This window comes from Colossoma macropomum, unplaced genomic scaffold (assembly GCF_904425465.1).
Source record: "Colossoma macropomum unplaced genomic scaffold, Colossoma_macropomum, whole genome shotgun sequence".
Taxonomy (NCBI): Eukaryota; Metazoa; Chordata; class Actinopteri; order Characiformes; family Serrasalmidae; genus Colossoma; species Colossoma macropomum.
The window spans coordinates 31,943,149-31,959,215 of NW_023494785.1; the positions used below are offsets into that span (position 1 = coordinate 31,943,149).

At 38.2% G+C, this 16,067-nt stretch overlaps 1 protein-coding gene across 1 annotated transcript in view; it reads left to right on the forward strand.

Annotated features, from left to right (window-relative positions):
- The window catches only part of triob (trio Rho guanine nucleotide exchange factor b), a 183,585-nt gene that overhangs the window by 73,088 nt on the left and 94,430 nt on the right, over positions 1-16,067 (forward strand). The window contains exons 8-10 of the mRNA XM_036590656.1: positions 9,566-9,757; positions 13,186-13,317; positions 13,851-14,081. Coding sequence (XP_036446549.1) covers positions 9,566-9,757; positions 13,186-13,317; positions 13,851-14,081 — 555 coding nt within the window. The remainder of the gene's footprint in view (positions 1-9,565; positions 9,758-13,185; positions 13,318-13,850; positions 14,082-16,067) is intronic.

The window sequence follows — 16,067 nt, forward strand, 5'->3', positions numbered from 1 at the left end:
CTATGTATCTGTAGGAAATTTATTCTGACTGCACCAGGCAAATTAGGGGTTTTGGAGGGCTTAGAAAGCTTGATCCTGTCCATTTTCACTGACAAGAGTTGACCAGTATGTTGTTTTCATTTTAAGAGGTTGAAAAGACACTGTTTCCTCTGCATTCCTGCATTCCGCCGCTCAGTGCTGTTCAAACAAAGCCATCAACCTGTTCAGGGTTGCCAGATTGGGCAGGATCCCCAGTTAAGCATTTTAATGCACTTGTTAGGAAAATAAATATTATCAGTAAATAGATTAAAAACAAATAAATATAATTTATGTAATAGCTCAAAATAAATAATAGTAACAGAAATAATAAGTGATCACAATATCTGTAATCATGAATTAATTCTTAGCAATAAAACAAAAGATCAACAATAATAAATAATAAACAACAAACATAAATATTTTTATTCTGTTATTAAAGTGAATATTCTTATAGAATGTTCAATTTTAAGATTGTAATTTCAAATTTTCAAATTTAAATTTATGAGATTATTCAGAATTTAAAATACTCAGTAGTTGCAGCCCTGCTCAATTGCCTCAGCTGCCTAAATTTGAGCTTTAACCTAGGTTAGGATGGTGTAGTATCTACTATTCTGTGTAATATTTGGTATAGTTTGTGATGCTGTTTGGCTCTCACAGTGAGTGTGTGACTATTGACTCTGAGTCTGTTTAACCCTTTAAATGGCCAGGAGTTTCCAGCAGGGCCAGATCTCTATTTCTCACCCCTACTTAGCTAGATTGCATTGTTCTCTTTGTAGTCACTGAATAATCAGCCTCAGATTGTAATAAACCTGGGAATTTAAGGGATTCAATTGTCTTCTGATGTCTACAAGAATATCTCCATTCTAAGCACTGTAGTGCGTTGATGCTGTATTTGTATTGTTGAAAAAATGTCCTTATTTGTTGGGCCCTAACAGTTTGCTCCATGTTTTCATCTTGGAATAATCCTGCTCTGTCCTTCCATATTTAGTAGAAAAGTTTATTCAGTGGGAATATGATGTCTAAAACATACAAGAACACACACACTCATAGTATTGTTGCGTTTAACTTGGAATTTGTTGTTTTCAGACAGTAAATATATCATGGATGTCAAAGTTGTCACTCATGTCACTATCATTAGCTGACTGTCGTGTATCTAACAGTAATCGATTTCATTCAGGGTCATTTTGAATGTGCGCATTCCCATCTACAATTCTTATGATACTGTTGCTGTGGGTTATTTATGTGTGTCTGTTGAATGATTGATGACACTCTGGCTATTCTCCTCCTGACTTTTGCTGAAATCATCTCTAGAGGACATCTGGTTCCAGCTCCAGTAAGCTTCTGTACAGCCCCAGTGTATTGACAGCAGTTCAATAGGCATTTTATGAGAACGCCAATGCTCATTCCATGGTGCACTGAAAGGCTGGTTGTAACCATCCCAGTAACCAGGCTTTAGTGCTCAGTGAGCTTCATGGGTTAATGATACCAGAGAGAGAAATATTGGGCATGTCAGGGTTAAATGATTCTATGTACACTCAGTCACACTGCATAATGAGGAGAAAGTAGTTAAAACACCGCCCCATCTTGCCAACGGCTTATTACTCATAGCAGGATCCATAAGCAATCTTGCATCATTGTTGTCTATTGATCAGTTCACTGTAATTGTCAGTTCACGATGATTATCAGTCGTTATGTGTTTATCGTTTGAAATGTGTCACTGTTTCCTAAGAAAGGATTCACAGTCTATTATGCATGGCTTTAACTTCTTCATGTCTAAAGTTATTATTGCAGTTTTACTGTACTCTACAAATGTATTTACGTAATTAAACTGTAAAGGTGATTTTCCTGAAGAAAATGCGCAGTGCGTAGCTTAAGGATTTCCTCTGGTATTGCTAGGGTGTTGCTCGATTGTTGCTGTAGTATTTTAGGCAGTTGCTAGGTGGTTGCTGTAGTGTTTCAAGTGGTTGCTAGTAGGGGTGGGCAATATGATGATATTTTATCATAATAGTGATAAATTATGTCACACCGCGCTTTTCTGAGCATATCATGGATATTGTCACTGCCTCAAGCCCACTAAGTCACTACATGATTCATTACAGAGAGAGCATAAATGGTCCTTTCTAACTGGATTTAATGTACCACAGTATGTAAAACATTAAAGAAAAATCATTGTACTCCCAGTATGATAGTATTTAATGATATATATCGTGAAAATCATTGGATCACTGTCAATCACTGACACTGTCAATATGTTTACCACCATTATGTGCAATTATGTCAAGTGCAATATTTCTCCATTTATTACTGTTTATTTATTTGCTTTTTTATTCACTGTGCAATACTCACTACAATACATACATTTCTACATTTCTAAATTTAAATGTAATACTTTGTATATTTTTCTTGTAATTTTTGTACATATACATATATCTTTATATTTTCATTGTTTATTCTATTTTATATATTGTTTGTATATTTCCTGCTGCTCTGTCTTCTGTGCTGCTGTAACACCGCAAATTTCCCCATTGTGGGATTAATAAAGGATTATCTTATCTTATCTTATCTTATCTTATCTAAAATGTCCTCAAGTATCGTGATATTAGGTTTTTGCCATATCGGCCAGCCCTAGTTGACAGGATGTGAGTAGGCGCTTGCTGTGTTATCCAAGGTGGTTGCTTAGGTTTTACTAGGCAGTTGCTTTGGCATCCTAGGTAGTTGCTGGGGTGTTGGTTCATATGTTATTCCAGGTGGTTCCTAGGGACCTGCTATGTTATTGCTGACATATTGGAGGTGGTTGCTAGGGTAGCTATGGAAATGCTTCTTGATGTGCATTGTGCAATCATTAATAATTATTTTCAGAATAAGTTGTATGATGTGTTAATTCCATTAATTTTTTTATAGATAGTTTTGAGTCTGTACTTCCCACATTTTTTATTTTTTATCAATGACAAAAATGAAAAATGTAAAAAAAATGTAAAAAACAATAAATAAAAGTTTTTTTCTTTCTTTTAGCAAAACAAGACTGTATCCATAGCAGTAACTTCTCAGCAAATTCAAATCGTTAGAAAATATTTCTTCTTCTACTTAGAAATGTGGGATCAATTTAATGTTTTGACAGAAAATCTCAGCTTGTTTCACAAAGTAGTTGTGTGTTTACAAAGACTCCAGACATACAGATGTAAGAAGTCTGTATTGATTTGTTCACAGTCATTTAGTTTTTTTTTATAGTGTCAAAGAAATGAAAAGCCGTTTCTCTGTTGCATGCTGTTTGGCTTTGCTCTGATGGTGTAATATGATATGTACGGGTATTTGAGTGTGTAGGGGTAGAGGTATGCAAGGGCCTTCCTCACTGTTGACTCGTTCTACATGAGTTTCCCATTAATCGGTGAGTGTTGGTCTCTGAGTAACCCCGCGGTCCTCCTCTGCTCTCTATATGGAAGCCCCTGCAGTAATGGAGCCGTCTTTTTAATGCCCTGCAGATGGATCTGCTGCAGCATGCTGAGCTTTTAGAAGTGGTGGTCCTGTAGCTGTGGTCAAAAAATGGATGTTGGTGGCCTGGCAGTCTACACAATATAGTTGACTAAATGGAAGACGCCCATGATGTATTTAGAAGACCACCCAGATGTGATGTTGGGATTGCATTTCAGCATATATAATGGTGGATTGCAGTTTAATTGATTTGTTTCTGCTAGGAATAGAGTATTGAGCCAGGAGAAACGCCCACTGTCTGCACATTTTAGTGTTTTCTTGCACTAACGCAGCCATTTTAACCTCATGAAAAGCTTGGCAATGACATGATGAGTTGAATCCGGTATGTTAGTGCAGGAACAATACACAATCAGGATTGGGAAACAATGTACTGAACAAATTGTAACTCCTAGTAAACATCTACCTTGAACTTCCTCTCACTGAGGTTTGATATGCATTATATGTCCACTATACCGATGTTACAGTTACAGAGAGCAGCCCATCTGATACACAGTATGTCAGTCACCCTTTCCTTCATTCATCATTTTCCAGTTTTTGACCACAGGAATGCTGTAATCAGAAACTATGGCCTGACTAATATGAAGATTTTGTGGCTAACACTGATACTGATTTTAGAGGGCTAAAAATTGGAATAACGTGCAATGCAAGCTGATATATTGTTTATTTATATTTTAGATTTTAACTTTATATTCCAGTAGTTTTAGTTAACAGTGCTTTACTGACTGATATGATTGTCAGTTCTCAATTATCACACTTCTTAAACTTAAACAATAGAAACCCACAGTCTTTACTAATGTATTATAGCTCTTTGTGCTTTTGTTTTTTATTGTTTTTTGTTGTTCTTATTTTTCTTTAGTTTCTCATGCTAGAGGTTACCTTTGGATGCATTTTCTATTTTTAGTAATACTTATCATGATGGTGTTTATGGTTCACATTCATCAGTTCAGCCTGTATTGCTGTCGTACAGTTAAAGTTGTTTGATTTCAGAAAGTTTAAGTTGACCCCGGTGATATGCTCGGTCATATGAAGCTATTTACCAGCTTGTTCAAATTTTCCTGTTCCACCTTAAATGGTGCAGCAGTTCTAGCACCTGTGGAGCTAGAATGTAACTGCTGCACCATTTAAAGTGGAACAGGAAATTTAGCTAGCTAGCTACCGAGACATCAGCATACTACTAGTAACTTTTTGTGCTTGTTATGAAGACAAGAATCCGTAATACATTGAAACGACATTAAACTAAGATAAACCCTCACATTTGTGGGTTTCTTTGGTCGCGTGTGCAGCCATCTTGCCAGTTTTTCTTTTTTTTCTCATAACACTCTGTTTGGAGTGTGCCTCTGAAAAACCTCAGTTTGGGGGGCCACGTAGCCCCAACACTAAGGGCTAAGTACTAGGGGCAAGGGGTGAAATGGGATTGGGCCAAAGTGTGGGCCACAGGCCTAACGTTGGGCTGTGTGAACAGCAGAAAGTTTCTCCCTCACCCAAAGAGAGAACAAACACATTTTTTACTATATATAACAGACTGAATTCTAATTTTCATTTTAAAATTGGATTTTTAAGTGTTAAATATTTTGTTTTAATAACAATATATAATGTTATTATAAATTCTATTTTAAAAACCTCAAACAATTTTAAACCTACCTCCCTTTATTATGTGCACCTTGTTTTTTTTGTTTTGGCCATCAGTCTGCCACAGACATGCAGTTTGGCCCACAAAGCAGATAAAACATTTGGACACCCCTGGTTTTGACATATTATTTAGTGTAGTGGCAGCCAAAATGTCAGTTTAATTATATACTTCGACCTTAGTAAAACAGTTTTGTAGAACTAACACTGGCTAAACCGTACCTGTGTTGATGTGAGGGTTGTGGAAGGATGCATTTTTCAGACATACTGTCTGTGACAGCGACAGCAGAATATCTCACACTGAGTGTGTGCACGGTGCAAGCAAACTTGATCATCACTATGTTGAATTGAATGTGAAGCTTTCATGTGAGTCAACTCCAGATTTCCATGTTGACTCCATCGCTCCGTATCATTTAAGCAGTGAGTGCCCAGTGGTATTACTATCTAAGTTGTGCTCTATTATTGAGAGATTTTAAGTTTGAATCCAGGAAAAGAAAAGTGCTAATTATCAATGCGTTATCAGCAATTATTTCAACAAATACTGAAAATACAATGGTGCTGATATCTGCTGATTTTATGCGCCAACTATGCAGTCGGGCCCTGTGAGAAACTGACCACTGCTAAATGACTAGAAGAAGGCCGACACAAACTGTGCATCAATAGATGAGCTACAGCCTCTGACTGTACGCCACTAAGGTTTCTAATAAAGCGGCCAGTGAGTGTATGTAGCTTAATCAAATGTTTCCAGTCTAATTGAACACCACATTTTACTGACTGCATAATGATCCCTTTTGTGACGTTGGCTGAGGCTGTTCTAAGAAGTGCTAACCTTGCTAATATTGCTTATATAGTAACCTTTTAGCACTGTGTGGACATGCTCAGTGCTTCTCACATCAGCATGCTTGAGAAAACTTTTTAATCCCTTTAATTTTGTCTCTGTCTAAATCACCACCTCAGCAGCGGCTGTAGCATCCGTGCTAATGTCTGCTGCTGCTGTCTCCCCTGGCTAGTTGTTTTGTTCAGCTGTTGTAAATTAACATAAGAATGAAATAACAGAGGCTGCTTAATTATTGTCTTGAGCTCTAATATAATCCACACGCTGCTGGACACTCAGTGAAGGGATCTGGGCTAATTAATTTGTGTCTGTTGGAGCATGGTGCGTCTCCTCAGGGCAACGAAAAGGCCAAGCTGAAGCGGCCTTTCATACAGGTGCTACAGGGAACTGGACACTGTTTATACATTACAGCACAGCTCAAAATGCTTTACAGGAAAGAGCAAATATAAACAAGCAGAGAACATTGAACAAGGAAGGCAAATAATATTTGATAATAGTCTGAATTTTTAAAGTACATCAACATACAGCACTGCTGTTCAAAAGTTTGGAATCGTTTGCCACAATAACATTTTTTTTTCGACACAGTGTGGATTTCAGTTTTGCAGATTATTCACCAAAATATATTTTATTAAATATTTCAAGAATTCTGTGAACAAGAACTTATTAAATAATAAATAATATACTGTAATTATCAATTTTAAAATTATTTTTATGAACATTTTTTGTCAAGTTATGTGCCTTGGGAAGCTCTGTTTATCATTCTGGATTTAACATTTCTTCAATTTAATGTACTTCTAGGTCATTACTATAAAAGATTTGAAATTGTACAGACCTAATATACTAAAATTATTTTATATATTTATACAGCAAAACTGCAGACATTGATTTGAAACTTTTGAATGGTAGTATAAATATAAATACAGTGGCATTAAAATTAAATGCAAGTTTAATTGTGTGTCTGTATTGTTTGTCAGTTATGACAGTATGAACCATTACTGACATATGGTTAAAATAATGTGTGTGCGTGTGTGTTAGAGTGAGTTCTGCACGTGTAGTGGTGATCAGTTGGTTGTATCATTCAAGTCAATTCAACTCAGGCCAATAAAAATCTCCCAGCAGGCGCAGATCTGAGTGCACTCGTTGGATTGATCTTCTGCCCTGCCAAATGCCCCCGGGCTCCGTAATTGCCCCCCATGAGGTTAACAGCATCAACACTAGTGCTCTGGCCCAGAGCTCTCCCTGTTACTGCAACCAAAGCGGCACGTGCTCCAGTCCCACTGCATTCAAATCACACAGCAGAACCAGCCAGAGTTGCCAGGTTTGCGATTTTCTCACCAAATTGGGGTTGTTTGAAAATGCAGTCACGGGGGAAAAATTTTAAGTCGCAGAGTGCGTTTTTTTGGGCTACTTTCAAAATGTACTGCAGCTGCCAAAACACTGATTGCAGACAGTAGAAATTAAAAATAAGTCCTCGAATGGGTGCATATTGATCCTGGTTCGAATAGTTGGAAACCCACAGACAGATACAGTAGACTAAGAGGGAGTCATGTCACTGATCAGTTTCAGCTTCTAGTGGGCAGGTTTTATGCTCACTTTGGGCTGGAGATTTTTGCTGGACCTGGCAGCCTTGGCACCACCTGGCCCAGCATCTCAGTAAAGCAGCAGAGCTAGAGTTTCGGTAGTGTTGCAAGGAGCTGCATCGTCTATGTGGACAGTATAAAAGGTCAGAGTTCTGAATACAGATTAAAACAATAGTCTAGTGAAAAACCAGTGAGCAGGCTGTAGTGCGACCAACTGAAGCAAAAAGGCTCAGAAACTGACCTAAATCATCATCTTTTACAGCACTAGCAAAGATGCCAGATAAGAACTGAGGCAGGCAGCAAGTCAGACCATGTGTTTTAATATATTTACATGACAGTGGGGAAAAACACATCAAACTCATTGCACTCAAAGAAGACATGAAGACATAAACTAAGCTTGTAAATAGGTCTTAGTGTTATTAGTGTTTATATGTGAATGACATACAGGCTTGTAAATGATACATTATGTATACTTCTAAGAGCTGAGTGTAGTCATTATGTGTAAAATAATTATTGATTTAAATTTTGTTTATATTTGTGTATATTTGTTTATGCTGTAGAGCGGAGGTTCACAACTCCTGTGCTGGAGTGGCTGCTTTAGGATTTACCTGCTCAAACACTTACCTGTTTATTCCCTGGTTTAGTAGGTGTGCTTGGGTAGGGAAACTACCAAACTGTGCTGTACACTGGACCTCCAGGACTGGAGATGTGCACCCCTGCTTTGGAGCCTGTGTTTCTCCATGCCCCCCATCTCAGTACCAAAGTTTTTTCAAATCTGTGGAAATCACTGGTGGTGTAGGTAGATTTTTTAACAATCGATCCACATTACAATGCTGTTATTTTTTTTTGGATTACTAGAGCTGGGCAGCAAAAGTGATTTTACCATGTTTGTCATTTCCCCTCACCCTCACTAAGTCTGAAAACTGGGAGGGTTCTGAATTTTACTGAATTTTAATAGTGGGCATGTTCCCACTGTCACACCTGTCCCCACTGTAAATTATACCAGTAGCTTTGTCAGTGAGGATTCTGTCAGTGAAGAAACTTTTTTTTATTTTAGAGCTAGACTTGGTCACAGTTTAGTCCAGATCTAGACTTGGTCATGATTTCGTCTTGGGTCACAGATTTGAATGGGTGTGTTTTGTTTGTGTGTAACAGATTCCTACAATGTGGACATTTCTGTACATGATCCTCAAAGCAGCATGAAAAGCTTTTAAAAAAAAGAAAAACCACTGACTGAACCCTAAACCTTCTATAGAACCCCCCTCCCTGACTTGTGATGTTTTCACACACACACACACACACACACACACACAAATAAATAAATGCTATAAACACAGATCCTTCTGACCTCTGCAAAGTGTGTGTGTGAGATAGAGAGAGACAGAGAGAGAGAGAGTGATCCTGTTATAGTGGTTAAGGAGTATCATCTGCACACACTCACATACAGAGGTCAAAGCTGAGCTTTCTTTCGTTTTCTTCTAAACCAGCACGTTCCTTTAAATTCACTTATCAAATCTGAAGCACAGTGACACAGCACAGCTTCCTCCCCTCCATTTCCTAACTGTTCTTTATGAATGTGATGAGTTTTTTTTTCCTATGTAAATATCATTTGCTTAGGAAATCATTGTATTTTGCAGGTGCAACTCATACAAACGTGTTTCTGTTTTTTTCTCCAGTATAAATGTCATGGTTCAATTTGCCTTTGCCTGGTCTTGCATCATTTAGTGTGGTTTCACACGCGGTTTGAACTCATGCTTACATCTTGCCTCAGTGCCTTCCATTGGAGACAATCAGCTAATTGTTACTGTGCAATTTATCAGTTTATGCGGTTATTACACACTGGTTGCTTTTGTTTACAGGCTCTCTGTCATTGGTGTAAATCTGTCTTTTAGATGCAGTTATTCAGTGATGACACCCATGATATACTCAGACAATAGACTGTATCATGATAACGAGAGCATAACGTTTCCTACCACTACTTAATACTCAGTGTGCTGTGGTTTTGTTCTCTCTGCAGAACGTGTATGTGAATATCAGTCGGATCATGTCGGTTGGGAACCGGCTGCTGGAGGCCGGTCACTATGCTGCTCTGCAGATCCAGCAGGTGTCGGGACAGCTGGAGCAGGAGTGGAAGGCCTTCGCCGCTGCGCTGGACGAGAGGAGCACCTTGCTGGAGATGTCGGCCAACTTCCATCAAAAAACAGACCAGGTGACACACCACTAATGCACCATGGACTTATCCAGCATAAGGCAACATAAACAGAAAGGATATCTATAAATAAATAATAATGCGCCATCCAAACATACCAATCAAGAGCATCTCTGTGATTAGAAACTGGAAATCTATAGCGCATAGAGTGGTCAGTGATATACATGAACATGAGCCAGCACGGCTTCTGTAGCAGTCCTGTGTTACAGTTTATTTAAGGACAAATATAGTGAACCCAAAGCTCAACATGAAAGATCAATCAGAGTTGTCCATTCCCTGACAGTGCAAGTGCTCATTAAGAATAGCCCTTATTATTGTTTATGTTCCTTCAGTTTTATTTTTATATTATTGTTGTGCCTAATGAAAAGACAGGATTCTTTCTTTTGTTGGTTGGTTTTTAATTTTTTGTAAGTTTTTTTAGAATGTTCTTTTAAAAACTAATTTTCTGCTTTTTTTTTTAAACAAACACTTATGCTAGTTTGTTTATCCAGACTTTTGTAAGCAAGACATTTGATGTAACTAGTCCTTCAGGTTTAAGTTGAACACCCCTGAAGTTGAGATTTCTCATAAAGCAGCCTGAGAGTGTAGGTTCTTATAAGGGCTTGTTTTTACAGAAGTCTGTAAAGCTCATATCTCTTGTGTTTCATATTCATAAAGGCTACCAGTATGTAGCCATCTGCTAAAAAAACATACAGATACCATCAAGATCATACTTGAAAAGATGGTGCAGGTGTTCAGACTTCAAAGAGAACATAAGACAGAGATCTGTTACTGTATATGGGGAGGAAATGGAAACACCGCTACAGTGGAGGTGGGAGGTGCAGTCCTTGGGGCACCTTATTATTTTCTGTAACATTCTGAAAGATATTTCTTTAGAAAACTTGAGTTGTATTAATCTGTCAGTATAGTTTCTTGTGCAAAACGTCTGTGAGAATAAATGCAGTTACATTGAAAATTCCAAAATCAAGTGTGAAAAATGTATTTAGGTTATGGAAAGACAGAAAGAGACAGCTCAGTTGTGGAAACTCATGCAGTCTGTACCTAGAAGACTTCACGCTGTCTTCTAAAAAAAATCCAAAATAAACCATAATAAATAATACTTTATTTCTGTACTTTGAGTACTTTTCTGATGGATACATATGTATAAATGATAACTTTAATTTGGAAAGTAATTAATAAACCTTAATACCTTAAACATGGTCAATTAAAGCCTGTAACAGACATTCAAGAACCATTTTACTGTGCGTGTTTGAGTTTTATGTTTCCTGTGGAGTCTGGTTGAATATGGTGGTATTGTTCAAAGACAGTTGGCCAGTGATGTCATATAGCACCAGAGCATTTAACCCTTTCAGACCCAAATTTTGCTTCAAGGAAATATTTTTATTCTAAATAATAAAAAAAACACATGCAAATAGGCATGTAGGTAAGTAAATGGTCAGAGTTGCTTATAATTACTTTTTACTGGCTATTTCTAGGCCATTAGGCTCAGTTTACACAGTAAAACTTTCATGCATCCAGTTGCATGCTGTGGGTTGCCTGCAACATAATCTATATATGTAGGGATCTTTACTATATATTTGAGTTTTTATCTGTTGAGAGTATCTTAAGCCTTTGAAAAGGAATGTTTAAGAGCTGTTACGGTTCTAGCCCACTTGATGTCTCTCTTATCCTCTCCTAAAAGCATAAGATATTATTTTGGTCTGCTCTTCTATAATAACTTTCACCAATTGGATCCCAAAGAAGTCAAAACCTGGGGGGCTGTCCTTTTCAACCACACAATAAACAATCTTCTGTTTTATTTTCTTGTCCGCTGATCTGGTGAAATCAGTCATTTGTCTTTCAACATGATCATGTGATTTGTTATCTGTGCTTTTGATGAAACTTGATTTGCCAGACTGAACCACCTGCAGCTCTTGAGGCTGAGTTTTATATGAGTTGCAAAATGCTTTAAATTATGCAACACAAGTTGCATGAGAGTTTCACTGTGCAAAGCCAGCTTTAAAATGTAATGTGAACACAGCAGTTTAATACTTTGGATGGTCAGTTTTCACTAACAAAATTATGCTTTAGCTTTGATTATTCAGCTTTTAGATTCATAACTGTCATATGTCATTATTATTATTTTGTCTATTGTGATATTTTTTGAGGTTGTAAAACATTGTGATGCAAATTTGAGTTCATATCGCCTAACTGTAAGTGCGCAGTGCAGTTCTGTAGTCGTCTATCAAGGGACAAAAGTAGTTTAGAGATTTTATGAGGACAACCTAATTCAAATGCACACCATGTTTGATTTGTTGGGTCTTGCAAGTTAAAATGTAGCTTCTGTTAGAAGCGTATTCCTGAGAGGGGAGGCTTAGAGAGATGGCGAACGAGACGATTTCTTCCCTCCTCTCTCCCTTTATCATTCTCTTTGAACAGTAATTGCTTGTTGTCAGCATCATAATTAGGTTGATGTGCTCTTTGTTCTCCCCATCCTTTGCCTCCCATTAGAAAAGACAAAAATAGGCTGGCGTATATTAGCAGTGTGTCTCTCGGCCAAATTGAACTATACATTGGATCTCCTCTATTTGTCTTTATCACAGCTTCTAGCTATCGTAATAAACAGAGTGATGGGTAGCTTTTCCGGTGGCTGGGTTTTTCAGGCTGAGTCCACTCCTTTTTTCTTCCTGAAATGCTTGAATAGCTTTTGACTGGCTGGTTCTTAAGCAGCTGGGCAGCAATGAAGCTTCCCTGGCCATTCAGTAATATCTAATGGACCATCATTTCCCATTGCGAGAATCAGCCATAGATAGACATTGTCAATATTGTCATACTGATAAAGCTGTTTAATGGTATTTCAGGAGGCAACTTCATTATCAGTTATACTACAGGCCAAAACCAAGGAGTCAGTCATGCAACATCAGTAGAATCAAACCTGTTCAACAAACAGCAAATATGTATTGACTTGTAGTTCACCTCCTGTTCACAGTAGCCATAAAGTAAAATTTCAAGTTTTGGAGGTCTCTCAGAACATTGAATGTGTTGGGTAGGCATGGGCATTTCAGATATTTATCTCTACCTGGCATCTTCAAGAGTGAATTGGTTTCACAGATGGGGTTTCTAACCCCTTCCCTTCACCCCTCATTGCTCACTAGCAGCTAAATGTTTAGCACAAAGAGAGCCAACAGTGTCCTAATTAAATTGGTAACAGAGTTAATGGAGCAGATGTATTTTATTTGAGTATATTAATCAAAAATATCTGAGTTGATTTCCATTACTAGATGACCTGTAGAAGGAGGCTACTCAAATTTTTTTCCCCTCCTACTGCTGTCTTCTTACTGTAATGTATTACATGGGAAAAGTCTTTTCTTAGCGTGCTAGCGTCTAGCATCCTGCTGGCCCATTCTCAAGATTGTCTCAGGCCAACCCCGTCTCTCTCTGTGTTCCAGTACTTGAGTAACGTGGAGCCATGGTGTAAGGCGTGCGGAGAGGGTGAGCTGCCCTCAGAGCTGCAGGACCTGGAGGACACTATCCACCACCACCAAGGCCTGTACGAGCACATCATGGCTGCCTACTCTGAGGTACCGCCCTTCTGCCTTCTTCTGAACTTTTGCAGCTTCATGGGTTCATTTAAATAGCTCAGTTGTAGAAGCTTTTACTTATGTTTCCTTCACTGTTGTCTGCAGTTATTACCAGATATTACCAAAGCATGTGTTTAAAATATCTTTCTTATTCATTTTTTATATTCATTATTTCTCACTCGCAGGTCATTGAAACAAGTGTACGTAGAAAATGAGATATTATATTGTGATTTAAATTTGAATTGAATTTTTTTTGTCATTTTTTGTTGCAAAAAAAAGGCAGAAATGCAGACTCAAACCTGTTAACAGTCAAGGTTAATCAAATGTAATTTATTCTAATTACTTTTAAATAATTATGCATAGTAAAGTATATAGCAAAACAACTCTAATAAGCCTGGGTTCTGAAGTATGAGGTTGATGCTAACATATAGAAAATTGCAGTTACAAGCCAAAGAGGCAGGTTTGCGATCAGTGTAGTGTTGGAATTAACTCAGACCTGAGTGTTTTTGAACCCTCGGTGTGGACTTTTGCAGGTGAGTCAAGACGGGAAGGCCCTGCTGGACAAACTCCAGCGCCCTTTGACCCCCGGCAGTGCCGATTCGCTGACAGCCTCAGCCAACTACTCGAAGGCTGTCAACCATGTGCTGGACATCATTCACGAGGTGCTGCACCACCAGCGGCAGCTGGAGAACATCTGGCAGCACCGCAAGCTCCGCCTCCACCAGCGCCTGCAGCTCTGCGTCTTCCAGCAGGACGTCCAGCAGGTAGGCCCCACCTTCCCAGTGCTGTCAGCCAATCCACAAGCCTTTCTGGGGGAAAAAGTGGTCATGATTACGTGATAAAACTCAATAAGAAACAGAGCCTGATAAACACATCCATTTAAATGCTTTTTGCCACACAGTGTTTCTGTTCATATATTTTTTAAAGTCTTTTTAAAGGCTTCCTAGTTTGTCTTTTTTAGTAAAATATTTTGAATATTTTAAAGGCTGTACATGGTTTGTTCACTTATAAACGATACAGCAGATAGTGACATCCCTATATCTGACATCACAAACTTTTACAAATTTTTAGAATTAATTGGCTCAGTTGCAACTGGTCAGGGCACATCAGGAGTGAACTGATATGGCTGCTTTTGTGGTTTTCTGGACATCAATAGCTGTGTTATATAGATGCTTCGGGTCCCTGGCTCAGGTCATTGTTATTCTGTCCTCGCTGTCTGATTGTCAGTAGTCTTTGGGTAACAAACTGCCGTGTCAGAAGGCCCTCGGAGGCCCGCGGATGATGAATGTCAAATAAGTTTCTTACTTATCTATTTGAAACAGGCTTCTGCTGCTCGACTGAGTTTGGAATAATGAGAGCGTATGAATGGGATTCAGGGGAATGCGAGGCATCTAATCATTGTAGCGGCTCATAGGCGTCCTAAATGAAAAATGTACCCTATTTTACCAAGCACCTCTGAAAGATGTAACGATAGCTACTGGCTCTTCTCTCTCAGGTTAAAGGAATAGTTTGCTGAAAAATCAAATGTATACAATTGTCCTCTTACAATTGGTCAGTCAACAAAGACATGTTTGCTTCTTTAGTTTTGTGCTGAAGCAAATGAGACGTAGCTAACAAGAAATAGAAGCTTAAATGTCTCCAATTAAGATCACGAAAACTGCATGTTTAACTCATCACAACCTCACCTCCATTTTGAATTGTTAAATAATCTCCAGAAAACTTGCTTATGTGGTTACTGACACTGTGTGACATACTATAAGCGTGGGCAATATAATGATATTTTAGCATTATCGTGATACCCAATACGCATTTCTGGGTATATCGTGGATATTGTCCGTTCTTAGAAACACTGACCAGCTGCATGCTTCGTTACAAAGAGAGTGTAATTAGTCCTGTTTAATTGAATTTTGTGTAGTGCAATGTGTGAAACGTACTTATTGTTTTATTTTATACTGTTTTATTCGCACCAGCGCTCTATGTCTGTCTGTCAAAATATGATACGTGTTGTGAAAATTTCAAGTATTGTGATACACTGTTTTCTTCATATAGCCCACAGCTAACATACTGTTATTTATTAAAATTGACCAACGAAAAACACTAGTAGGAGTATCAAATTTAATATTCTATAAGAATAAAGGCTTTTACAAATGTGATTTATGAATAAATATATTAATATGAGCACTTGCATAACAGACGGTATCTTGCACAAAAAACATGTTTTTTCGGATGGCGAAAATGTGACATTGTTTGCCCTCTGTTTTTTTTGCTAACTTTTGCTCACGAAAAAAATGCAGTGACCAATCATGGTCATCTCTGTTGGCATGGCAACAACCAAGCTGACGGAGCAGCTGTGTTCCAGCTAATAGAACTTTGTCACTAATGCTGAAAGGCTCAGAATCTCCCAAAGCAGATCAAACTGGACTCAAAATGGGCTACAAACATCATGTTAAATGTGTAAGAACTCAGTTTCAGCTTCTGAATGAAGCGATGAAGCTCTTCACGCTACTTTCACTTTTCCGAAGTAGTCCAGTGTCTCTGTCTGTCCGTTCTGCTGGGAGCAAAGAATTGATTCTTATTTGTACATTCAACCCATTTGTTTTGTGCTTTATCTAGTGTGGAGCTGCATGTCCAAAATCAGCTCAAACTCAGCTGAGATCTGAGCTGTGAGTGGAAGCCATGGTAAAGTTTCAGCTCTTGAAATGAGGTGGAGAAACTCTCCGCTCTCTTTTTGCATTTCCAAAGTGGAAAGC